The sequence below is a fragment of the Columba livia genome, chromosome 10 (genome assembly GCF_036013475.1).
Source record: "Columba livia isolate bColLiv1 breed racing homer chromosome 10, bColLiv1.pat.W.v2, whole genome shotgun sequence".
NCBI lineage: Eukaryota > Metazoa > Chordata > Aves > Columbiformes > Columbidae > Columba > Columba livia.
The window spans coordinates 9828474-9847753 of NC_088611.1; the positions used below are offsets into that span (position 1 = coordinate 9828474).

Consider the following 19280-nt stretch of genomic DNA (forward strand, 5'->3'; position numbering starts at 1 on the left):
TTAAATTAGAAAAAGGGATGAAAAAGAAGAAAAACACCTCAAATCCAAGAACACATCTTTGGCAGAATTCATTGCTGGAAAAAAATGTAAGGATGTGAGTTTTGCAGATAGCTCTGATGCATGATGGACTGGACTGAACTCCTTGTTCCAAACTCCCTGAACTTTGAGGATTTGATGCAGATTCAGATTTAAAATTTCCACTGGGGCTTTTCTCATTAAAACCAGAAAGATCCAGTTTCCCTACAGAGACTGTACCAGATACTCATTTGCCCCTTCTCCCTCTGTGTACTGTCCATCTCCCTCTTCGTCCTTTTTCAGTTTATGTGAGACTTAGAAACCAAGTGGTCTTTGTTCTCCCTAGACATAGGGTACTCCAGTTTCTGAAAAACTGGGCTACAGAATTTAGTGCAGGTAAATATTTTTAAATAAAATCTCAGATAAAGCTCATCCAAAGCTGTGAGCGCTCAGAAATCACGCTTAAACACACAAGAACATAGGAGACACAGAACACCAACGATGCACCTCTTCTTCCCCCGCTGCTAGGCGAGCACCAGTCATGAGACTCACACAGCTTAAATCCCACTGTAACACTTTCCCACCAGACAAATCCTACTTTATTAAACTAAAGTGCAAGGGAATTAACCAAACTGCCTGTTTCCTTCACGCTATAGTATATAGAAGCAACCTAATCCACACGCCCAAGCTCCCAGCCTCTTGAAACCCCTCAGCTGGGAATTCCCATCACCAGCTCACAGTTTCCCTCCTGCCAGCTTGCAATTATCCTTCCTGGGAAGGAGACAAAACAGGTGGGCACCTGTCCAAACCCACCCCTGCAGGTCCCCTCCCACGGCGGCTGGGTGACCCCCCTGAAGGAGAAATGCATGGCCTGGGTGCTGGGTCAAGGAATTAGACACTGGACTAATTAGTGTTTGGCTTTGCTAGTTAAAAAGAATCGTTTGGCTAACCTGACCAAATCTTTTGGTCCACCCCGTCGCTGCTGGGTGTGATCAGCTGCCCGGGGAGGGGGATTCTGCTGATGGGATGGGGGGGATGCCCAGTCCAGCTGCCTGACCTGCCCTTCACCCCAGCCTGGCAGAGGCAGCCCAAAACTCTGATGAATAAGAGAGGAAGTGCAAGTCAGTGTGAAGCTGGCGTTTCATTTACATGAGATAAGCGTCTTCATGTAGCAACTAGAAATCGGGGGTAATTGGCGTGGTTGGGAGCCCAGTGTCTTTTGTTACACAAGGTGTCACAGACCAGCGTTCCTGTGAGCGAGTATTGCAGCCTGGAATAGCGATGTGCTACATCCTATTTCTCAGGAGGGAGGAAGGAAGGAAGGACACGTGAAAAGAAAAATAGCAGTAAATGATCCCACTTCATCATTTTTTTTCCTGTAACCCCTCTGGCCTTACAAACAGGAACTTCATTTTATACTAAAAATAAAGCATGATGCCTGTTTCACAGTTGCAGATGGGTGTTTCCAACTGCGCTGCTAGGTTTCAGCCCTTTTCTATATGCAGCCTGAGCAAGGCATGGTAGGAAAGTGCCTCGCTTCGCATTTGCTATATTTACATATCATCAGCTATCAGGAGAACAGGATGTCCCAGGGGATCTGAAATAGGATACACTGCACTCCATCTCCTGGTCAGTTCAGCCACGGGCCAGCTCTCTATGACTGATACTGTTTGCTTGTCTGCCCGTGGCTCCGGCACGGCCGGCGGTGTCCGGGTAGGCGTTATCCATCCCCAGCCTGGCTGGAACGCGGGCCGAGCTGCTCTGGCACCCCCAGCCTCCCTCCAGACCAAGTCTGACACGTGTGGCTGAGGCAGAGGAGAGCCAGGACGGTGGGGGTAAAATGCTCCTATTTCTCTTTCTGACACACCTTTTTTTTTTTTTCCCCAAGTACAGATTTATTCTGCTATTAAAACAACAACAACAAAACAGGGTTGTATTTTCCTGCACACTTTGTTTTTCATACTAAATCCCCAGCAGCCATCAGAAGCATTTCAGCACGGGGTGAGGGTGCACATCCAAGCCATCTCCCAGGCAGAGCAGTGCCGGGCCATGAGCAGCACCCCCAGCACAGCTTCCCACTGGCTCACAGAGACCTCCCAGGGGTGCAAAGTGCAGAGGGTGGGTGGGCAGATGGACGGGGTCAATATCCTGTTCTCTGCGGGAGAGGTTACACCTGCCATTACAGACCCCGCAAGGCAATGAGCTGTCTCCCTCGGAAGCGTGTTGAATGCCCTGCCTACCTTACCACCTTGGATTTAAATGCCATTCCCATATGTTGGGCGTAGCTGCCAAGTATTGTGCCTTCTGTACATCACTCCACCTTGATTTCAAACCACTTCAGCTTGTGTTTGGGAGTGGTTTCCAAGCATTCAGCTCACCCATATCTTATCCACACTGGTTTCCTTTATGAGCTGCACCCACTACAGGTCCAGAGCTTTAAATGCAAACCCAAACAAATATGTGGTAGTGCTTCCCATTCCCACTGGGCTGGCCTGGAGTGGGAGTGGAGTGAGTCAGGAGTACCATAAAGGAAAGTGAAATAGATCCACCCTGAGCAGACGATAGGATCAGGGCAGATTAGTAGCCTTGGATCAGATTCAAGGGTCAGCATAAATCTTTAATCTTTGCAAAGTCCTAGAGACTCCCTCCCCTACACTCTGTCTCACATGCACACACACCAGGCATGACTAAACAGCTCTCTGTGGGGATGGCAGACACTTCAGAAACTCCCAGCTGGTTTTGGTTTGCAAAATAAAACAATAAAGGTGCTCTCTGTTCTGTAAACGTGAGAACTTCCCTATGCAGGCAGATCGCGACTGATGCACGCCCTGCTCTTGAGATGCTGCCCAGGGACTGGCGTCACACTACGGCTACATCTCCTGCCAGCAACTGGGGGCTCTTTGCTGATGGTTCCCCTCCACTTTGCTCCAGTCTCATGGTCAGACTGTAAAACACTCACATTCTTAATGCAGTCAGGTAAGAGCTAAGTACAGTCTCCTCATTGTGTCTTATTAGGTCCCGACAACATGATCTGCCAGGTTGTCATTACTTATTATTCCTCTATATTTGCTTCCCACTAATGCTGTGTTCAGTGGACATAATCTGGATGGTTCTCAGGTTTCACATGGAGCTGCAGGTGGCTTCCTCAGGGTAACTGGGGTGGGGAAGATGCTGGACTGCCCTGGGAAGGGGCAATCCCATGGGCTGGATGACAAGCCTATGCCAGCTTCGCACCCAACTGATGCACCAAGGGAAAAAAAAGAAAAAAGCAAAAAGTCCTGGCCTAGTTTTTGTTTCACTGTGCTGGGCTCAGGCTTGAAGGATGTGGTTTGGTGGTCAGCGCGTAAGACAGCAAATGAAAAAAAAAAAAAAATTCCTTTGATTTAATCCAGATCAGGCCTGTGCATGCTCTTCCTGCGGCCGTGGGGAAATCACACGAGGGAAAACCCAGCCCACACTGCCTGCGGCTGGGCACTGAGGGACGTGGTGCAGGTTCCGTGGTAGCCTTGTCCTGCTCAGTGGGACCTGTGAGCAAGGTTGTCCAGGCGCTGGGATGCAAACCAGCCCACATCCCAGTGCCTGGAGAACCTTAACCACCTTGGTGCTCCAGGAGATCCATCTCCTCACCATGCAGCAGGCACCATCTCAAGCTTTCTTGATAGATTTGTAACAATTCAAGTCACTCTCACCACCACTCTGCATGCAAAGGGACACGGAAGTTCTGTATAAGTGAATATTTATATATTCCCATAAACATTTTTAATGGGAAATTGTTTAATATGTCTTATTAAACAGAAAGCACAAGCAGCTGGCCGAGGGAGCCTGGCAGTGGATGTGTTGGTGCTGCGGCACCTCACAGCTATAATTGTTTCAGCAATCCTTCCACTCATCTTCCAAACAGCTCTGAGATCTGCACAGATATCTCGATCTTGCCTTTCCCCTTAACATGAACACCTTTACCTCGCTCCTGTATTCAAAAAAGCACCTGAAGCACCCAGGTGTTGGCCGGAGCCCGGATGCAGCTGGAAAGCCCCTCTGTGGTTAATGCCGCAGCAGCCAGGGCTCATGCTCGTCACACACATGGTAGCACCTGGCATTGCCAGAGCAGGTGCCTGGCTGACCACTGCCGCCCTGTGAGTCCCAGCATGCGATCACTTGGCTGTGGGCACCAGGGACCAGCATCTGCCACCAGCCATCCCTCACCCTGGGCGAGCTCCTACCAGGTCCTGGCCAGCCGCATGCCTGCCCAGCTGTGCCATTCCCTTGGCCGGCAGCTTGTATGCTTTTCCAAGACTGCAGAGACTTGCTCTGAAGTGCAGGAAAGCCATCCCTGGGCTTGTGTACCTCACCAAAGTGTTGGGGCACGGCACGTGCCAGGGTACGGCCTCAGGGGCTTCAGTTCCAGCCTGGGGACCAGGGATGTCACCGAGCGCTGTGGTGCTGGGCTGCTCTGTTACTATGGGGACAAGCGCTGGGGGGATGGCAGGAATAAAATGCAGAAAAATCCCCAGCAGCTTTGCTCCAAGGCCTGCAGCGGGGATCACTGGGGTGCCATAAACTGCCCTCCCTCCCTGCCCCTTGCCCAGCTCCGTGGCCACCCACCCCTTGCGACACCAGGTTCCTTCATATCTTTTCCCAATCTGTGAGGCTGACGACTCAGAGCTTTACACACAGTTGTGGTTATGCTGTCCCGGAAACGCCTGGCAGTGAAGGCAGCGTGCCCGCTGCCCTGCCCATGGCACCCGGCTGCCCGGGGAGCATCCCTCGTGGGCTGTGTGCCAGGTGAGGGGCCTCGTGCAAGGCGTGTGGGCTGCAGGCGCGGTAAGGTGGGCAATGTGCGTGCTCCATGCTCTCCGGCAGTGCAGGTTCTGCAGCAACCATGTCAGCATGGGATGCAAAATGCACAGAGGGTTTGAACACAGGAGTGGTTTGAGTCAGGCGTCACACACTCACCGCTTATTCATTTTGCTACATGAGCTGCTGGGCAGAGGCTGAATTCTGACCTTTGGACACTCATTTAAACCATGGAAAGGGTGATAGGCAGCCAGCGGGCAGGGAAAAAGAGGCAAATGCCTTTGGGAGGTGGCAGTGGATGCTGCCATCAGAGCCTCCATTCTGGGGTGGTCCCCAAATTGGGATGGGCACGGTGCCCATCATCCCAGAGCCTTCCAGCACTGGCGTAGAGTAGCAAGGCTGACTGTCATCCTCTGGCCTTTTATCCTGTAAAACCAAGCAGTATGGCTTGTGGGACACCTTGGTGCCAGTGGTCTCCTATATGTCCCTCCTGGGACAAGCCCTTGCTGTGGGCTGTAGACCAAAAGCTGGGCTCAGTCACCTGCACTGAGCCCCAACCCTTCAGGGGTTCCTGCACTCCTGGATCTGCCTTTACTCATTAGACACTGCCATTCAGCTGAATGGAGCCGAGATTCTCTGATAGAAACAGGCCTGAGAAAACACCGAGACCGGCTGCACTGCAGGGAGGGAGCTGCAGCAGCACAGTCGAGGCCGTGACAACCTTCCCGAGGGCATCGTCTTAGAAAACAGCAGCGTGGTGATTCAAGGGGAAAGCTCTGCAACAGTCATTCTGGGAAGTTTCCATTTGAATTGCTGCAAAGGGCAGTTTTTCCATGATAAACAGATTGCTTCAATTCCCCAGCAGCACTTGGGGGGGGGTCACTGCCACCCCCTCCCTCCACAGCCCTTCCTGCATGGGGCCCTGAGTCACCCTCCACCACCAAGGCTTGGCCGGTGTGGCCAGGCACGCAGCAGGGACAGGGACAGGCAGGGCCCCAGTGGGATCCTCGCTTGTGGCAGTGTGGCACCCTGAGGAACCCTCTCACATCACAAGGGGAACTCAGCCCCAGAGCAGCCGTTTCAACTCTGAAGTCAAAGGCGTGTTTGAAATCAAGAAGCAGAGAAAACCCCTCCCCAGCTGACTCCTGACCGGCGCGCAGAGCGCTGGGGCCTCCTCTGAGGCTCCCAGGCTGTGCTCCGACATTTTCATCTGCAAACCAAGGCTCCAGTACACTTGTGGGGTCAAACACTTTGACTGTACAGGCAACACAGGAATTTCTGCCTGCCTTGTCCCCATACGACCTGGGTATGCTCCTTTAAGGGGGGTTGCCCAGGTGCGCTCTGGGGCTGCCAAGTACCCCACATTTATCCTGCATCCCAGAGCAGCACCCCAGCCTTGGAACATTGTAGTTCTGCACCACTGTGGCTGTTGCTCGTGCGGTTGTTGTAGCCGCCACAGAGAATACACCACTCATCTCCTCCCTGGGTAGACACCAAGACCGGGGGTTGGGTACCTCATGTCCTGGTCAGCCCCACGGCAAACATCTGGATCTGGTCCATCGCTCACTGAAGGCAATAACAGACATCCCACCATTCAATGTGAGCAGGAGCAAGCTGGGGTTGATCATCAGCATGGTACCAGCAGCAAGAAGGGCTTGTCAAACCCTAGTGCTACCCATCCAGAGTAATGCAGCCAGAATACATTAGAACATGGTTGTCTATGCCTATAGGTCACATTTCATCTCAAATCACATCATTTTCACAACAACACGTGCCAATACCATGTGATAATCATCAGCGACTGCTTCCGTTTGGGATGAAATATTACCCTGCTGTACATCAATCAATAGCTGAAGTAAAACTCTGCTGGCAGGTTTCCAAACACTGCTGCAGCAGGATGAGAGCACTGGGAAAGGCCCTGAACATGGGCATAACCTTATTAATGATTCAGCGTCAAGAATAGAAATAAGAGTTAAATCTTCCTTAAGCTGCTCAGTGCTACATTCGTGTTGTACACATCCTCAGGCAAAAGCGCAAATATGAACTCCATGCAGACCCCGTGACAAAGACAACTAATATTTGAGGCCTAACTGTTTGCATATTCATCAGTACTTTCAAAGCAGAATATATCTTTGCCTTTTTTCTAGCTGCCACTAACAGGAGGCACACAGCAAGGCTACTGGAGAGCCCTGCACGGGAGAAGGGAACCTTGCAATACTTCCAGGAGCACCATGGGCTGAAAGAAAGATAAACCTGTATTGCAGAGAGAATACTAATTATTCCTTCTTGTGTGATGGCTCTGGTGATGACAGACCACTATCACCATTTTTTGGCCTGAGCTGTTATTCAGCAAACAATAAAGTGGCATCCCAGCCTGGGTAATGGGGTGGAAAGCAGAGGCTGGGAAAGTAGATAAGACGGTCCTCTGGCGACAAGCCCAAGGCTGCAGACAGCTGACCCAGCTCTGCCTTGGTCATTACTTTCACCTCAAGAGTGGGGCTCCCGGCTGCAGCCCAGCGCAGAGGCGGATAGGCATGCACCAGGATCAGGGCAGCACTGAGCTGGCCGAAGGTCTGACATCCCACACAGACACCTACCTGCCTTGCGAGGCCTGCCTTAACCCGGTCTCGCCACCGGACAGTTGTCAGCTGGAGTTCCAGGCAGGATTGCAGCTCCCTATGGATGCAACAGGTCAGGTATGGGGCGGCCAGGGGCAACCAGCCTCAGACAGACCCCATCCAGGTCCCATTTTCCTGAGGGCAGCATCATGCAAAAGAGGTGATGGGGATCTGCCTTGTTATTTTCAGGCATCCCTTGGTGTTGCTTCTTGCAAACAAATCCCAAACCGCTCTGTTTTCCCCCAGCTGGGTGGTGTTACCCAGCCTGCCCCAGTTCTGCAGTTTCTAATGAGGCACAAGCTCTGAAAAGCCCCTCCCAGCCAGAGCTTTACTATGTTGCTCTTTCCAGAGCGCTGGGTGTAATAGCAATAGCTGACTCTATGGAGTGACGTGCCCAGAGCAAAAACACACCTGAGAGAAAGACAAATGTATGAGAAACAAATTATTTTAAAATGCCAGGTAGAAATATTATTCTCCATTTCTTAAAACCCCAGTATAGAAGTGCAGTGCCCTGTGAGCGTGGGCATGATAGTGCAGACGTCCCATCTATCGCACCTGCCATTTCTAACAGTGCAAAGGTACTGCCTGCCCGGCCTCGAGCCCAGGGCAGTAACGGACATGTTCAATGTAGGGGCCAATTAGCAGTTTTTATCTGGCTGGCTGCCACTTAGAGATATTTGGATATTTCTCAAGTGCCATGAAGCACCGGGAGAAGGGCAGTGGAAAAGGTTTGGAGTGTGGGGACTGTGAGAGCCCCATCTCCTGTCTCCGGCAGCACGCCACAAGTCAGGGTCACAAAACATTAATACCCCGTGTCGCATAGCAAGGGTCAGTGTCACCAGCTCCGCTGGCTATGGTTACGTGACCTGAGCCCAGCAGAGTAATTTTGCCTCCAGCCCAGAATGCAGCACCGTCCAGGCTCATCCTGCCTTTGCCCCCATGTGCCAGGGCATTCCCGACCCTCTGCTTCCATGCTGAGCATCAACCAAATGTCTAAAGCAAAAAAAGACTTGCTCAAAACCTGCTACTTTTTCTACGACGAAGCAGCTAAAGGAGAAACAGCAATTATCTGGTTCAGTCTGGTGCTGCTGGCCTGGAACATGCCATGACAACGTGTTTCTTGTTTGAAAGCCTCTTTTGTACTAGGACACAGTTCAAGGGATCTTGCAATGCCTGCATTTGTAAACACGCGGCACTTGCAGCTACACGCTTTGCAGATGAAAGCCAGGGCAGAGCAGAAGGGCACTTCTCCCTGCCATGGCCGTGTCACGGCCGGGGGGACGCTCCCCCTTCGCTCGGTGTCTGCAGGCGGACGTGCTGATTCAGGGACTCGGGAGCCCTGGGGCTGGTTAACTGTGCGTGGTCCTCAAAAGTCACGGCACGTTCAGAAAAACGAAGTTCTGGAAAAAAAAAAAAAAATCACAGTTAAAAATGTGCGTCACTGCAGATTATTTTAGGCCCTGGTCCATGCATAATGCAAATACGCAGCTCCTGGGGTACATGCCTGTAAAAACCATCCAGTCCCATAGCACTCGGTTATAGGAGCTTTCCAAACAGGTGGTGAAAAGCTAAAATGATGTGTCTCTGTGTCCTCACCGGGGTTAGGAAGGGCCCTTGCTTTCAAGAAGGCTCTTACCCTACCTCCACAGGGCTGGTATAAAATGGGACCGAGACATTAAAAAATTCAAGAGCATTTCTTTCCTTTTGAGGCAATCCTGTGCTCGTGCTAACCAAAGCATACTCTGCATCTCCACAGTCTCCTTTGATCTGCTCCAAACCGGGCTGCCTCCTTGTACTTCCTTTTCTCGCACCCTGGCTTTATTTTTTTTGCTTTTTTCTAAAAATCATTGTATCCTCCTTGCCTGATTTCAAGGAGTCACTTGGGAAGCCCTATTTATGGGTTGAAATGCTGCTGAAAGAGTTATTGCCATGTTATTCAGCTGTTGTGCCAAGCCTGCATGGGGATCGGGTTTCTGCTGAAAGGGTGCCAGGCACGTCTTTTTCCAGGAACCAGCAGCCGTATTTAGCCTCCGGCTGCACATGAAAGACTGCAGTCGGAAACGTGACATTGTGTCAACATTTGAGGCAGGTCAGAGCTGGGTGAGACCATGAAAACAAGTCCGGGGAACTCAGCACAGCCCGCCGGCGCGGCACGGGCTGCCACGGCTTGGCGCTGTGCCGGGGGGCAGCCCCTCCATCATCTTCCTCGGTCGCCCGCGTTGTCCCCTCTCCTCTTTGCACCGGGACGGAGCACGGTGGCTCTGCCAGGCGAGCGATGCCGCGGTGGGATGGCAGATGCAGGGCAGGGGCTGCCCCGGCACAGGGGCTCGCAGGCAGAGCATCCCTGCGGTGCTGCCACCCACGGCTGCTGCCGGCTGGGCGTGACCGAGGGGCACCAGAGCCAGCTCTGCCCCACAGAACTCGCCTGTCCCGGTGCCGCCGGGCCAGGGTGGCAGAGAAAATCCCCAGCTCGTAATTAGCTTTCGCTTCCTGTATAAACTTTATCTCCTCTACTTAGTTCTACAGAGTTTTTTCCTCCGTGACTGAGGATCTGGAGTTTCTGCAAGTACTCCCACCATATGACAAGGTGGGTCAGAGACTGAAGGGGAGCGAGAGCCATGGAAATGAGCCAAAAATCCAGCCTTTAATGAGGCTGTAAATGCTGCTGCACTGAGCACCAAATGCTGTCCCCAAAATGGGGTTACTTACAGTTGTCTTCAGGGAGATCAATATTAAGCCCTAATTAAAACAAATATAACACAAATATCAGGAGGTATGGAGGCCCCAAATAAATTAATAAAAGCAATCCTGTATTTTTGTCTGGCGTTACTTAAGCTAGCGTTACTTTAAGCTAATGCTAACCGCAGTCTAATGGCTGCCCCCGGGCACCGGCTTCTCCTCCAGCAGACTCCCAGAGATGCTGCAGCCCAGGACCACGCAGCACTGTCCCAGTTGGGCATTTAACCACTCACCACATTTTGTGGTCCACCTGCATCGTGAAAAATCTGAAATATCCCGCAGAAGTGCCCATGACCCATCCACGTGCAGGCAGCACCACTGAGAAACTGAGTCCTTACACCCATCCCTCACAGGCCAGAGCCATGTGTCACCCACCTTTTGCCTTTGGGGAGAGGTTTGGGACCACTTCACTTTGCATGAAGACTAGAAACTGTGTGTCATTGCTGGAGAGGCCAAGGAAGAGCCTGCGTCCAGGTGCCCATGATACCCCTACACTCGTTCTGCAGCAGCATGAGCAAAGAGGCACTGGGCTTTGCGAGGATCTGATGTGGGACTGAGGGACACCGGTAAAGCCAAAACCACTGCGAAAAGCCCTTTTGTTTTTTCCCTGCAGATCATGGGCAAAGCCTGTGGAGATGTGTCCTCCACAGCAAGGGGCTGTCTTCTCTCAACATCCCACAGAGCTTGGGGCAGACGACCCAAAAAGCCAGACCTAGGGAGAATACAGTGAAATAAAGAGGAAAGCACAAAAACCAGCCAGTCTCTCCTGGCACTTCTCAAATTGGCAAGGAGAAAAATCCGCTAAGGTGCCAAGGGAGTTAGATAAATAAATATCCCCGGGGACACAGGTAATGGGACCTCGAGCTGCCTTCAGGCACTGATGGCACAGGAGCCCCGCTCCTCCCTGTGCCACATCGACCACCCGAAATAACCCTGCTCAAATATCTGAAAGCACAGGAGGCAAACCCTTATCTTCCACAGGAAAAGAATTATTTTATTAAGTATTTTTAAACAACTACTTAACATTTACTCAAGATAAAAATATGTACAATATCCCACCTTGAAGAAGGCTCCAAAATATAAACACTGTACCTCTCCCTAGAGAAAAACAAAAAATTATTCTCTTCAAAAAAAACAAGACAACCCAGAAACAAGAATACATTCATATTTCTCACTTCTTTATGCTCAAGTAGTTATACAAATAATAGACATCTGAAACGCTTTACCTTTTAATATATTTATATAATATATATATTTATAACAGGATTTTACAAATAAAGGCAACAACTGTATACCAAAAAAAAAACCAAACAAAATAAACATTAGAACACGATCTGCAATCAAGCATAGTGCATCTCAACAGCTGGTGCAATGGGAGCACGAAATGAAAATCCATACAACAGGGTTTCTGGACACAAGTTCGCAAAACCAGTAAGAAAAAAGAAAATAAAAACAACAGCACTGCATTTCACAGTGAAGTTTTGGTTTTTAATTAAAAAAAAAAAAGCCAAATTGGACACAATGTCGCTCTGTGGAGAAAGACCCTCGCAGTTCAATGGGATGAGTGTCAACGCCCTAACTCTCTTTCTTTAATATAGTAATGTGGGCCAGGGTTTGCCAAGGAGACTAAGGAATTTAGATGCTCAAACCCCACTGGGATTAGACTCCTTTGAAAATCCCAGCCTTTTAACTTTCCAAAGGCACTGATGGGGGCATATTCAGCAGGCCCCGTGCTGTCAACTTGGGCTGAATTGCTCCCTCTTGCACAAAGCTCTCGACTCACCCCATGTTGGGAAGCAGCTGTTCACCGGCTAGGCCCCCACTGACAGAATTCGTAAAACCATTTTGATTTCTAATAGACTAGACCTGGCAAAACTGTACAGCAGCAGTGAGAGGGGCCTGGAGTCAGGTGCAACAAGCAAAGTGATCCTTGGGATATTTTCTCTCCTCCCCAGCCCAAACTAGCAGCTCAAGTTACAGGAAGGGGAGCGTGTTAATTTATTTATTAGATGTACGCCATGTAAAGCTTCCAAGCAGCATCTACATTTTATTTCTTTAAAAAAAATAATATATATATATCTATATATATCAGCAAAGGTGTGGAGAAAAACCCGTCTTAGGTCTACCTGACTGCATGACCAAGCAGTGACCACTGCTCTGCTCCTCCTCTGCTTTCAGTGGCTTTGCCACCAACACCACCACTACGCTTGGGGCATCCGCACTGGTCACTGGGACACCGTCATGTCCCATCCAAATAGGTTCAGCTCAACCTACCAGCCACAGGGCTGTTGCCTTAAAAGCCCTTATGAGAAGTACCATATTTTTATACTCACAGACCCTAAACCCAAGTCTGCCAAATGGAATATTTTTTCACAGCTTTGCAATATAGTTACAGCTGACGGAGTCAACTGTTGTTCTGTAGATGCGGAGAGGGAAGAAGGCGAGGGCCAAAGCACAAAACCCTTCTCTTTTTTTCTTTTGGAAGTAGTTCTGAATCACTAACCTGGGCACATCCTTCATCCTTCTCCAAGTCACCTGACAAGTCAGAGAAAAGGGGATTTAGCTTCCTATGTGCAGTGAACCTCATCCCCACACCTCAGTCCAGCCAATATATAGAAGTGAAACAGTCTTAAACTGAAAAGAAAAAGTCACACTGCGCTTAGTCTTTGGTTTCCAAGTTCAAAGGAGGAATCTGCTTCAAAGCTTGAAGCAGAGCCGAGGAGTCGATAGGGGAATGGGCTGGTATGGGAGATGGGAGTCTCTGGGGCATCAGCAGAGGCGGGGAGATTTTATCAGGGTTCATGAACCCCGTAAGTGCTGCGGCAGAGGCCGGGAGGCTGGGGTACAAGACAGGTACGGATGCCGGGTACCAGCACTTCTCCAGCATGGGCAGATAGGCTGTTGCGGATGGTGGGATCAAATAGAAAGGCAGGCACAAGGGAGGCTGGTGAGCGTGCGGGCCCAGGAAGCTGCTGGAAGAGCCCATCATGTCGCTGCCAAAAGGGCCCTCGTCCTCTGGTGACTCTAGCCTGCTCCTTTTGGCTGGCGGGTCCTCAGTCTCTTGCTTAATAGAGCTTATTCTCTCCTGGACAGTGTACTTGAGTTCAGTATCCTTTTTGAAATACTGCGGTTCAGATTTTGAGTCACTTTTCTCCAGCTCTCCCCCGTACCCACTGTCCGTGTCTGTGTCGCTGCCGCTCTGCTCCCCGCTGGAGTGAGCAAATGTCCTCTGGATCACAGGCACGCAGTTTTTTCCATGTCCCTCTGCCGCTTTGGTCAAGGAGACAGGTTTTTCTTTCAAGTCCACCATTTTAGGAGGGATGTCTACGGCCTTGCGGCCGGCTCCGCCCTGGAGCACCTCGGAGGCCATTCGGTGCAGATGGCTGACCAGCTGGGACGACTTCAGGTCCTTCCCGTTCTCGTGCTTTGCCAGGTATTGCAGCATTTCCTTGGCACACATCTGGAAACCGGATCGAAACATTTCCTGGCTGGAATCAAGGTTTCTTGATGACAGGTCACCTGAGGAAACATTAACAGAGAAAGAATTAAAAATTAACAACATGCTAAATGTTCCATTACTATATTTGAGGCGGGCTGGAGGTGACACTAAACTTTGGTTATAGCACAGCTAGAAACATGAACTTGATGGTCAACCTGAATTTTACATACGTTCCCTCAATTTCTGCAGAAGCGTACATTTTCATTTGAACACCCATCTGTCCACTTTTATGTAATAACTTTAAACTTCTGGTTTAGTTCTGTATTTACTGTATATGCCACCTTCAACAGGTGCTGAAGTACAGAGCGAAGCTGTGAGTCAAGCTGGTACCTTCTCCGGGAAGCACCCCAGGGAAGGCAGACTGCACCTTGCCCTTCACCTCTGGGCAGAGAGGAGAGCTCCTGGAGCGCGCCTGCCCGCCAGCAGCTCTGCCAGCGGCTCTGCCAGCCTCGGGCAATTTTGCTTCGGCTTCAAGCTCTATTGCACTCCCTGTGGCTGTCAGAGCACTGGAAGGCTCTTCAGAAAAACTAAATTTTACTTTATCAGATTCACGTGAGTGCCACATGTGAAAACAGAAGGAGGAAGTACATCTAAAGCACGATGAGCTGATACACCGGGTCCCCTCTTTGCCTGTAGAACACAGGCTAGCTTGTTTATAAAGAGGCCTAAAAGGGGAGCGTACAGAAAGCAGATTTATATACATGTTCAGAAAAAAAACTCCAAACAAACAAAACTGGGTTTGGTCAAAAGCTCACGAACATTAATGGAAAGATCTGAATGGCTTTGGGGAGAATCTCACAGCAAACCTGGACTTTAAATAAAACTACTTTAAATCCAATTTAATTTCAAAACAACTCTACAGGGTACTCTACATTGACCATACTGAGAAATGCATCTTTTTTTGCGAAAGCTCATAAGCGAAGTGAGAGAAAATGACAGCGATTAAAGGCAGGAACTCCTGCCTCCTCCCTTCTCAGGAACGAAGTGTCACAACTGCATTTCAAAGACTCCAAGAGAAAGTCCATCAAGCGCACACAGGTTCTCACACGACACGTTTTGAATACTCACCTGCTTGTAAACCATTCTGCAAAGCCATTATTTTCTGTTGCTGCTGCTCAATTAGATTAGTTAGTGCTTTCACATGCTTCAAGGTGAGCTCGAGAACCACAGCCTTCTCCAAGTGACCTAGAGTCTGAAAGCAAAGAGACGGGTTGGTGTCTGCTGTGGGGTCAGACACGCACGCAAGAGCCTGACGGGGCTGTCAATGTTTTCTGAATAACACAGGAAGGACCAAGGCAGTTTGGAGAAAGGGCTTAAAGGCAGAGCCTAGATCCTGAACAGTACAGGACTATAAATGACAGCATTCCCTGAAAATCAGTTAAAAAGCAGGCTGCAGAAAAAGCTATCACAGAATCTCATGGGTATTTTGGGACCAGCCGCATACCTCAAAGCTAAGTATTTTATTTATCAGTTCTGCTGCCCCTGCTGACACCGTGACCTTAGCACAGGGGAATCCGGCTGGGGGCTCCTCCGGGCCGGCAGCGGGGAGTGTCAGGGGAGCCCCGCGGGCACCTCCCGGAGTCCCTCGAGGGCTCCGATCCCGGGACAGTCTGGGTTGTGTTTGCAGCCCGCCCCGGCTGTGCGGCCACCGCGGGGCGGGGGACACACGGGGGAAGGGAAGCCGGGGGGGGAAAACCCACTCAAATCCCCACTGCAATGGCAAGAAAAGACCCGGCCGCGGGGGAACCGCTGTCGCGGGCGCCTTTGCTCGAAGGCCACCGCGGCGGCGGGTCCCGGGAGGCCGCTCCAACCTACCGTCAGCTTGAGGTGCTCGGGCAGCAGGTCCTTCAGCTGGGCGATGCACTCGTTAATCCTGTCACGCCTCTTCTTCTCTATCAGCCTGTGAGGCAACTTGTAGGTCTCCTGCAAAGCCAGCGGCAGCGGGTCAGCGCTCCGCGGTGCCGGGGGCAGCGCGCCCTGCGCAGACATCGCTCCCCGCTCCTTGTGTCTCCCCAACCTCCGAATAACGGCTGAGCTCCGGCGTCCCCACGCCCGCGTCCCCACGCAGCCCCAGGCAGGGAGCAGCCCGCAGGCAGCCTCCGCCGGGAAAAACTTTTCTCTCCCAGGACGGGCTGCGGCGCAGCCCCCAGTTTACCTTATTGTCCTCGCTCCTCTTTAACCCCCTCCTGGGCTTGTACACTTGGTACACGTGCGCGAAGTCCAGCCTGCACGGGCGAAACGAAAGTAGCCAAATTATCCCTGTTCCCCGGGGGCCGCGACGGGGCCACTCCTCCCCCCGAGCCCACCGCCGTCCGCCGCCGCTTACCCCGGCACGTCGGCGCTCTCCAGGGCGGGCAGCTTGCCCAGGCAGACGGGCGGGGGCTGCGCGCTGGGGATCCGCTCCATGGCGGTGGGGTGCGGAGCGCCGAGCAGCGGAGCGCGGGGCGGGCAGCGCCTCTCAGGCCGGGCTGCTCATGCCGCGTCCGCGCCGCGCGGGCTGAGGAGCGGCGGGCGGCGGCGGGCCGGGTTAAATGCGGGCGAGTGGGTGGACGGGAGCGACGTGCGCTACCCTGTGACTGCCGGCACGTCTGGCGGCCGCCGGGGCGGGCGCGCCGGCCCCCCCGTCACATGAGTCTCACGTGTCGGCAGCGCCGCCGCCGCCGCGCAACGTGCCGGGGGGAGGCGGGGCCGCCCCCGACTGGGCTGGGCCCGGCTGGGCACCCCCGGCAGCGCCCGGCCCGAAGCGGGGGAGCGGCGGGTCCCGGCGGCAGCGCTGCCCCCGCCTGCACGTGTGTCCCGGCGGGATTCCCCCACGCCCCGGCGCGGAGCTCCTGTTCCCCCCCCCAGCTCCCGGGTCCGGTGTCCCCAGCGGGGGTGCGGGGCGGGTTCGCACCGCCCTGACCCCGCTCCGTGGGAGGGGAACGGGCGCAGCTTCAGCCTTGAAACTGTGCGGTGAGTGCGGAACGGGCTGAAACGGTTTTACCGGCACAGCCTTTTACAGATTGAATTAAAAAATAATAAAGGCATAAACACAGACCCCAGTTAAATCGGCAGCCTGAGAACTCTAGAAACACAGACAAAATATCTGTGAGTCACCATGAAATGGCTATAAGTAAATGCCAGGATCGCAAAGAAGTTTAGGATATTCCATGCTTTTGCCAAGCATCTGCAATTCTTGGATGCCAGCTGTTGCAAAACACTGAGCATGATGATAGTGCATGTACCTGCCAAAGCAAACCTATTCTCTTGAAGGGCTATGGTCATTTTCCCTGCTGAACAAGTAGAGGCAAGCTCATCAGATAAAAGGCGCATTTACCGAGATAAGGTAATAGCAGAACTCCAGCACAGAGCCTCTGCTATCGCCTCAGAGAGTCCTTGTCCGCTCCACGTCAGAAGGAATCTGAGGTCAGGAGGAATTACGTGAGAGCACACAGAGATTTTATACAGGCAATGGAGAGAGGCCTTTTAAGGCTCGCTGCCAGCTGAAGGTGCGTGTCGTTACCAGGAAGAATCCTCAGGGAAGCCAAAGCCTTGCAGAAATCTGCTAGCTGTAAATGTAAGGTTTATAAAAAACAAAAACCTCTTTATAAGATCCCAGCTGCATCCCCAGTATAAACAACGCAGCACTGTATCAATGACATGGAGCTCCCAAAAAGCAGCTGCTTAGGCTGTCCCACTCAGTATGGTCTTCTTGGTATTTTGTGTCTGAGTCTGCAAACGTGGCGTTTATGGCCATGATCCCCTCACTGATCTGAAGAGTCTGCTGTGATGCTGCAGAGCCAGCCCCCACAGAGGAGAGGACCTACAGACTTAGCATGGAGCACTGAGTATAAATGGGGCAGGATCATGGCTCTGGGCTGCCGACTTCTCAAAGCAGAGCTTGTCTTCCATACAGGCATTGAGCAAATTCAGTAATAACCATCACTAAAAAAATGGAAGTGATGTGTTTGTCCCTTCCTGCAGTTCAGGGGAAAGTAACCAGCACAAATAAATGGGTACAGAATGAGATGGTTCATTCTCTCTCTGGCCTGAAGACCCAAATTGTTATTTTCCAAGCAAACGGTGAAAAAAATACAATTTTTAATCTGTCCCATCACTACTCCTCTGTCCAAGGCAACAGAAATAATTAGAGCTTGCTGCAGCTGATTGCTAATGAAAAATGAGGTTTGGGGCCAAAATGCTCTGCATTTTAAGCGCAAACTCTAAGTGTACGTGGACAGTTTCATGCCCATGAATTGTCTGACTCCTGAATGCTCTTTCAGATATTCGGTACATTCCTGCAGTGGGTGGTGAGCTACAAATCAGGGTCAGAGGTAATCCCCAATTATTTAGCCCTTTTACTGTTCTCATGCTTGCCAAACAATTCTCCATATCAGGATTTACTCATGACCTTAAGGGATGTTGCCAAGGATTTAGGAGTCCCCTAAAAAGAGGATCCAAATGAAGTTATTACATTCTTGGGCATCAAGTTAGATCGCTGGAGAGTTGAATTACATTTTCCTGGAGATCAGTTTTCATAAGCTAAGGCTGATGCAATCATCGATTTGCCTTCTGAATTTTGTTTTCTGAGTTATTTCTACGGGGAGGGTTCCTTTACAACATACAATTAAGGCAGCAGCAAAATGTTTTAAAAGGCTTAATTTTCTAAAGCCGTTTGCCGAGCAGCAGGTCTCCTGAGCGCTTGCTGCAGAAGGGCTGGGAGTCACAGGACAGAGGCAGCTCGTGTCCAAGGGGGATTTGCAGTTATTTACAGACACAGTAAAAGGCGAGGGTCTGGGGATTGGTCGGAAGGTGCGCTGAGGGCACGCTGGGGAGGTCAAGCTCCAGGACCTGCCCCTTTCCCGGGACTGTCCCCTTCCAACTACTACAGTGATTTGGGGGAAAACATTCCGAAAATCCCTGGCACCAACGTCTGATCAGAGCCTATGTGGGCAGGACTGGGAGTTAACAGATGGGTTGTGGATTCAAGCTTACGATAAGGTTACTGAGGGTGGTTTTGTTTTAAAATGTCTCTTACTTAATATATCCATGAAGGCCAGGCATGTGCCTGTGGCCTGTAATCAAATCGCTGACTCTCCCTCTCTCTCATTTCCAGCAATCTCGTTTCAGGTTACCGGCACCGGAGGTGAAAGAACAGCCATGTCTTGGTCATGCCGTGCGGGAGGCGCTGCATGGACATGGTTAGCCCTCAGCATCTGACCGACAGCCTCAAGGCCTCAATCGTTAACACCCATTACTTTTTGCAAAAGGAAAAGTTTCTGTGGGAGCCAAACTATCTCTAGGAGAGCGGGGCAGCGGGGTGCACTCCTTGCCCAGCCTGTGCTCAGTAAACATCGTGGCTTTTCTTCCCTGACAGACAGATCTCCAGCTGCGACACCAGCTTCTGGGACGGACATCAAAGTCCTCAGTGGGCAGCAAGGTGCTCTCAGCTACACAGGACGGTACCTCCCATCAAACCCCCACTGCCTTACTGCAGCCTGGGGTTTGCGGTACTGCAGCATCTTGGTCAGTGTAGGATGTGTTGAGCCAGGAGTGCCAAGGATCAACAGTTCCCAGGAGACCTGTGCATCTAATTTCCCAACCACAGGGTCTAAGGCGTGCATAGGAGAGCCCAC

The 19280-nt window shown here is 51.4% G+C and overlaps 1 protein-coding gene across 1 annotated transcript; it reads right to left on the bottom strand.

Annotated features, from left to right (window-relative positions):
* Window positions 1-11134: 11134 nt before the first annotated feature.
* Window positions 11135-16234, bottom strand: BHLHE40 (basic helix-loop-helix family member e40). The gene is made up of 5 exons (XM_065074553.1): window positions 15992-16234; window positions 15821-15890; window positions 15481-15588; window positions 14734-14857; window positions 11135-13685 (listed from the first exon to the last, which is right to left on the bottom strand). Exons 1-5 carry the CDS (start codon window positions 16069-16071, stop codon window positions 12826-12828), a joined length of 1242 nt encoding a protein of 413 aa, XP_064930625.1. The 5' UTR covers window positions 16072-16234; the 3' UTR covers window positions 11135-12825.
* Window positions 16235-19280: the final 3046 nt, after the last annotated feature.

What these genes read in the sequence shown, in the direction of transcription:
- BHLHE40 (XM_065074553.1), bottom strand. Translation starts at nt 16,071, where the DNA reads ATGGAGCGGATCCCCAGCGCGCAGCCCCCGCCCGTCTGCCTGGGCAAG. An exon ending in AGAGGAGCGAGGACAATAAG is followed by an intron (nt 15,589 to 15,820) that starts GTAAACTGGGGG and finishes CTGGCTTTGCAG; the next exon opens with GAGACCTACAAGTTGCCTCA. An exon ending in CCGAGCACCTCAAGCTGACG is followed by an intron (nt 14,858 to 15,480) that starts GTAGGTTGGAGC and finishes CTTTGCTTTCAG; the next exon opens with ACTCTAGGTCACTTGGAGAA.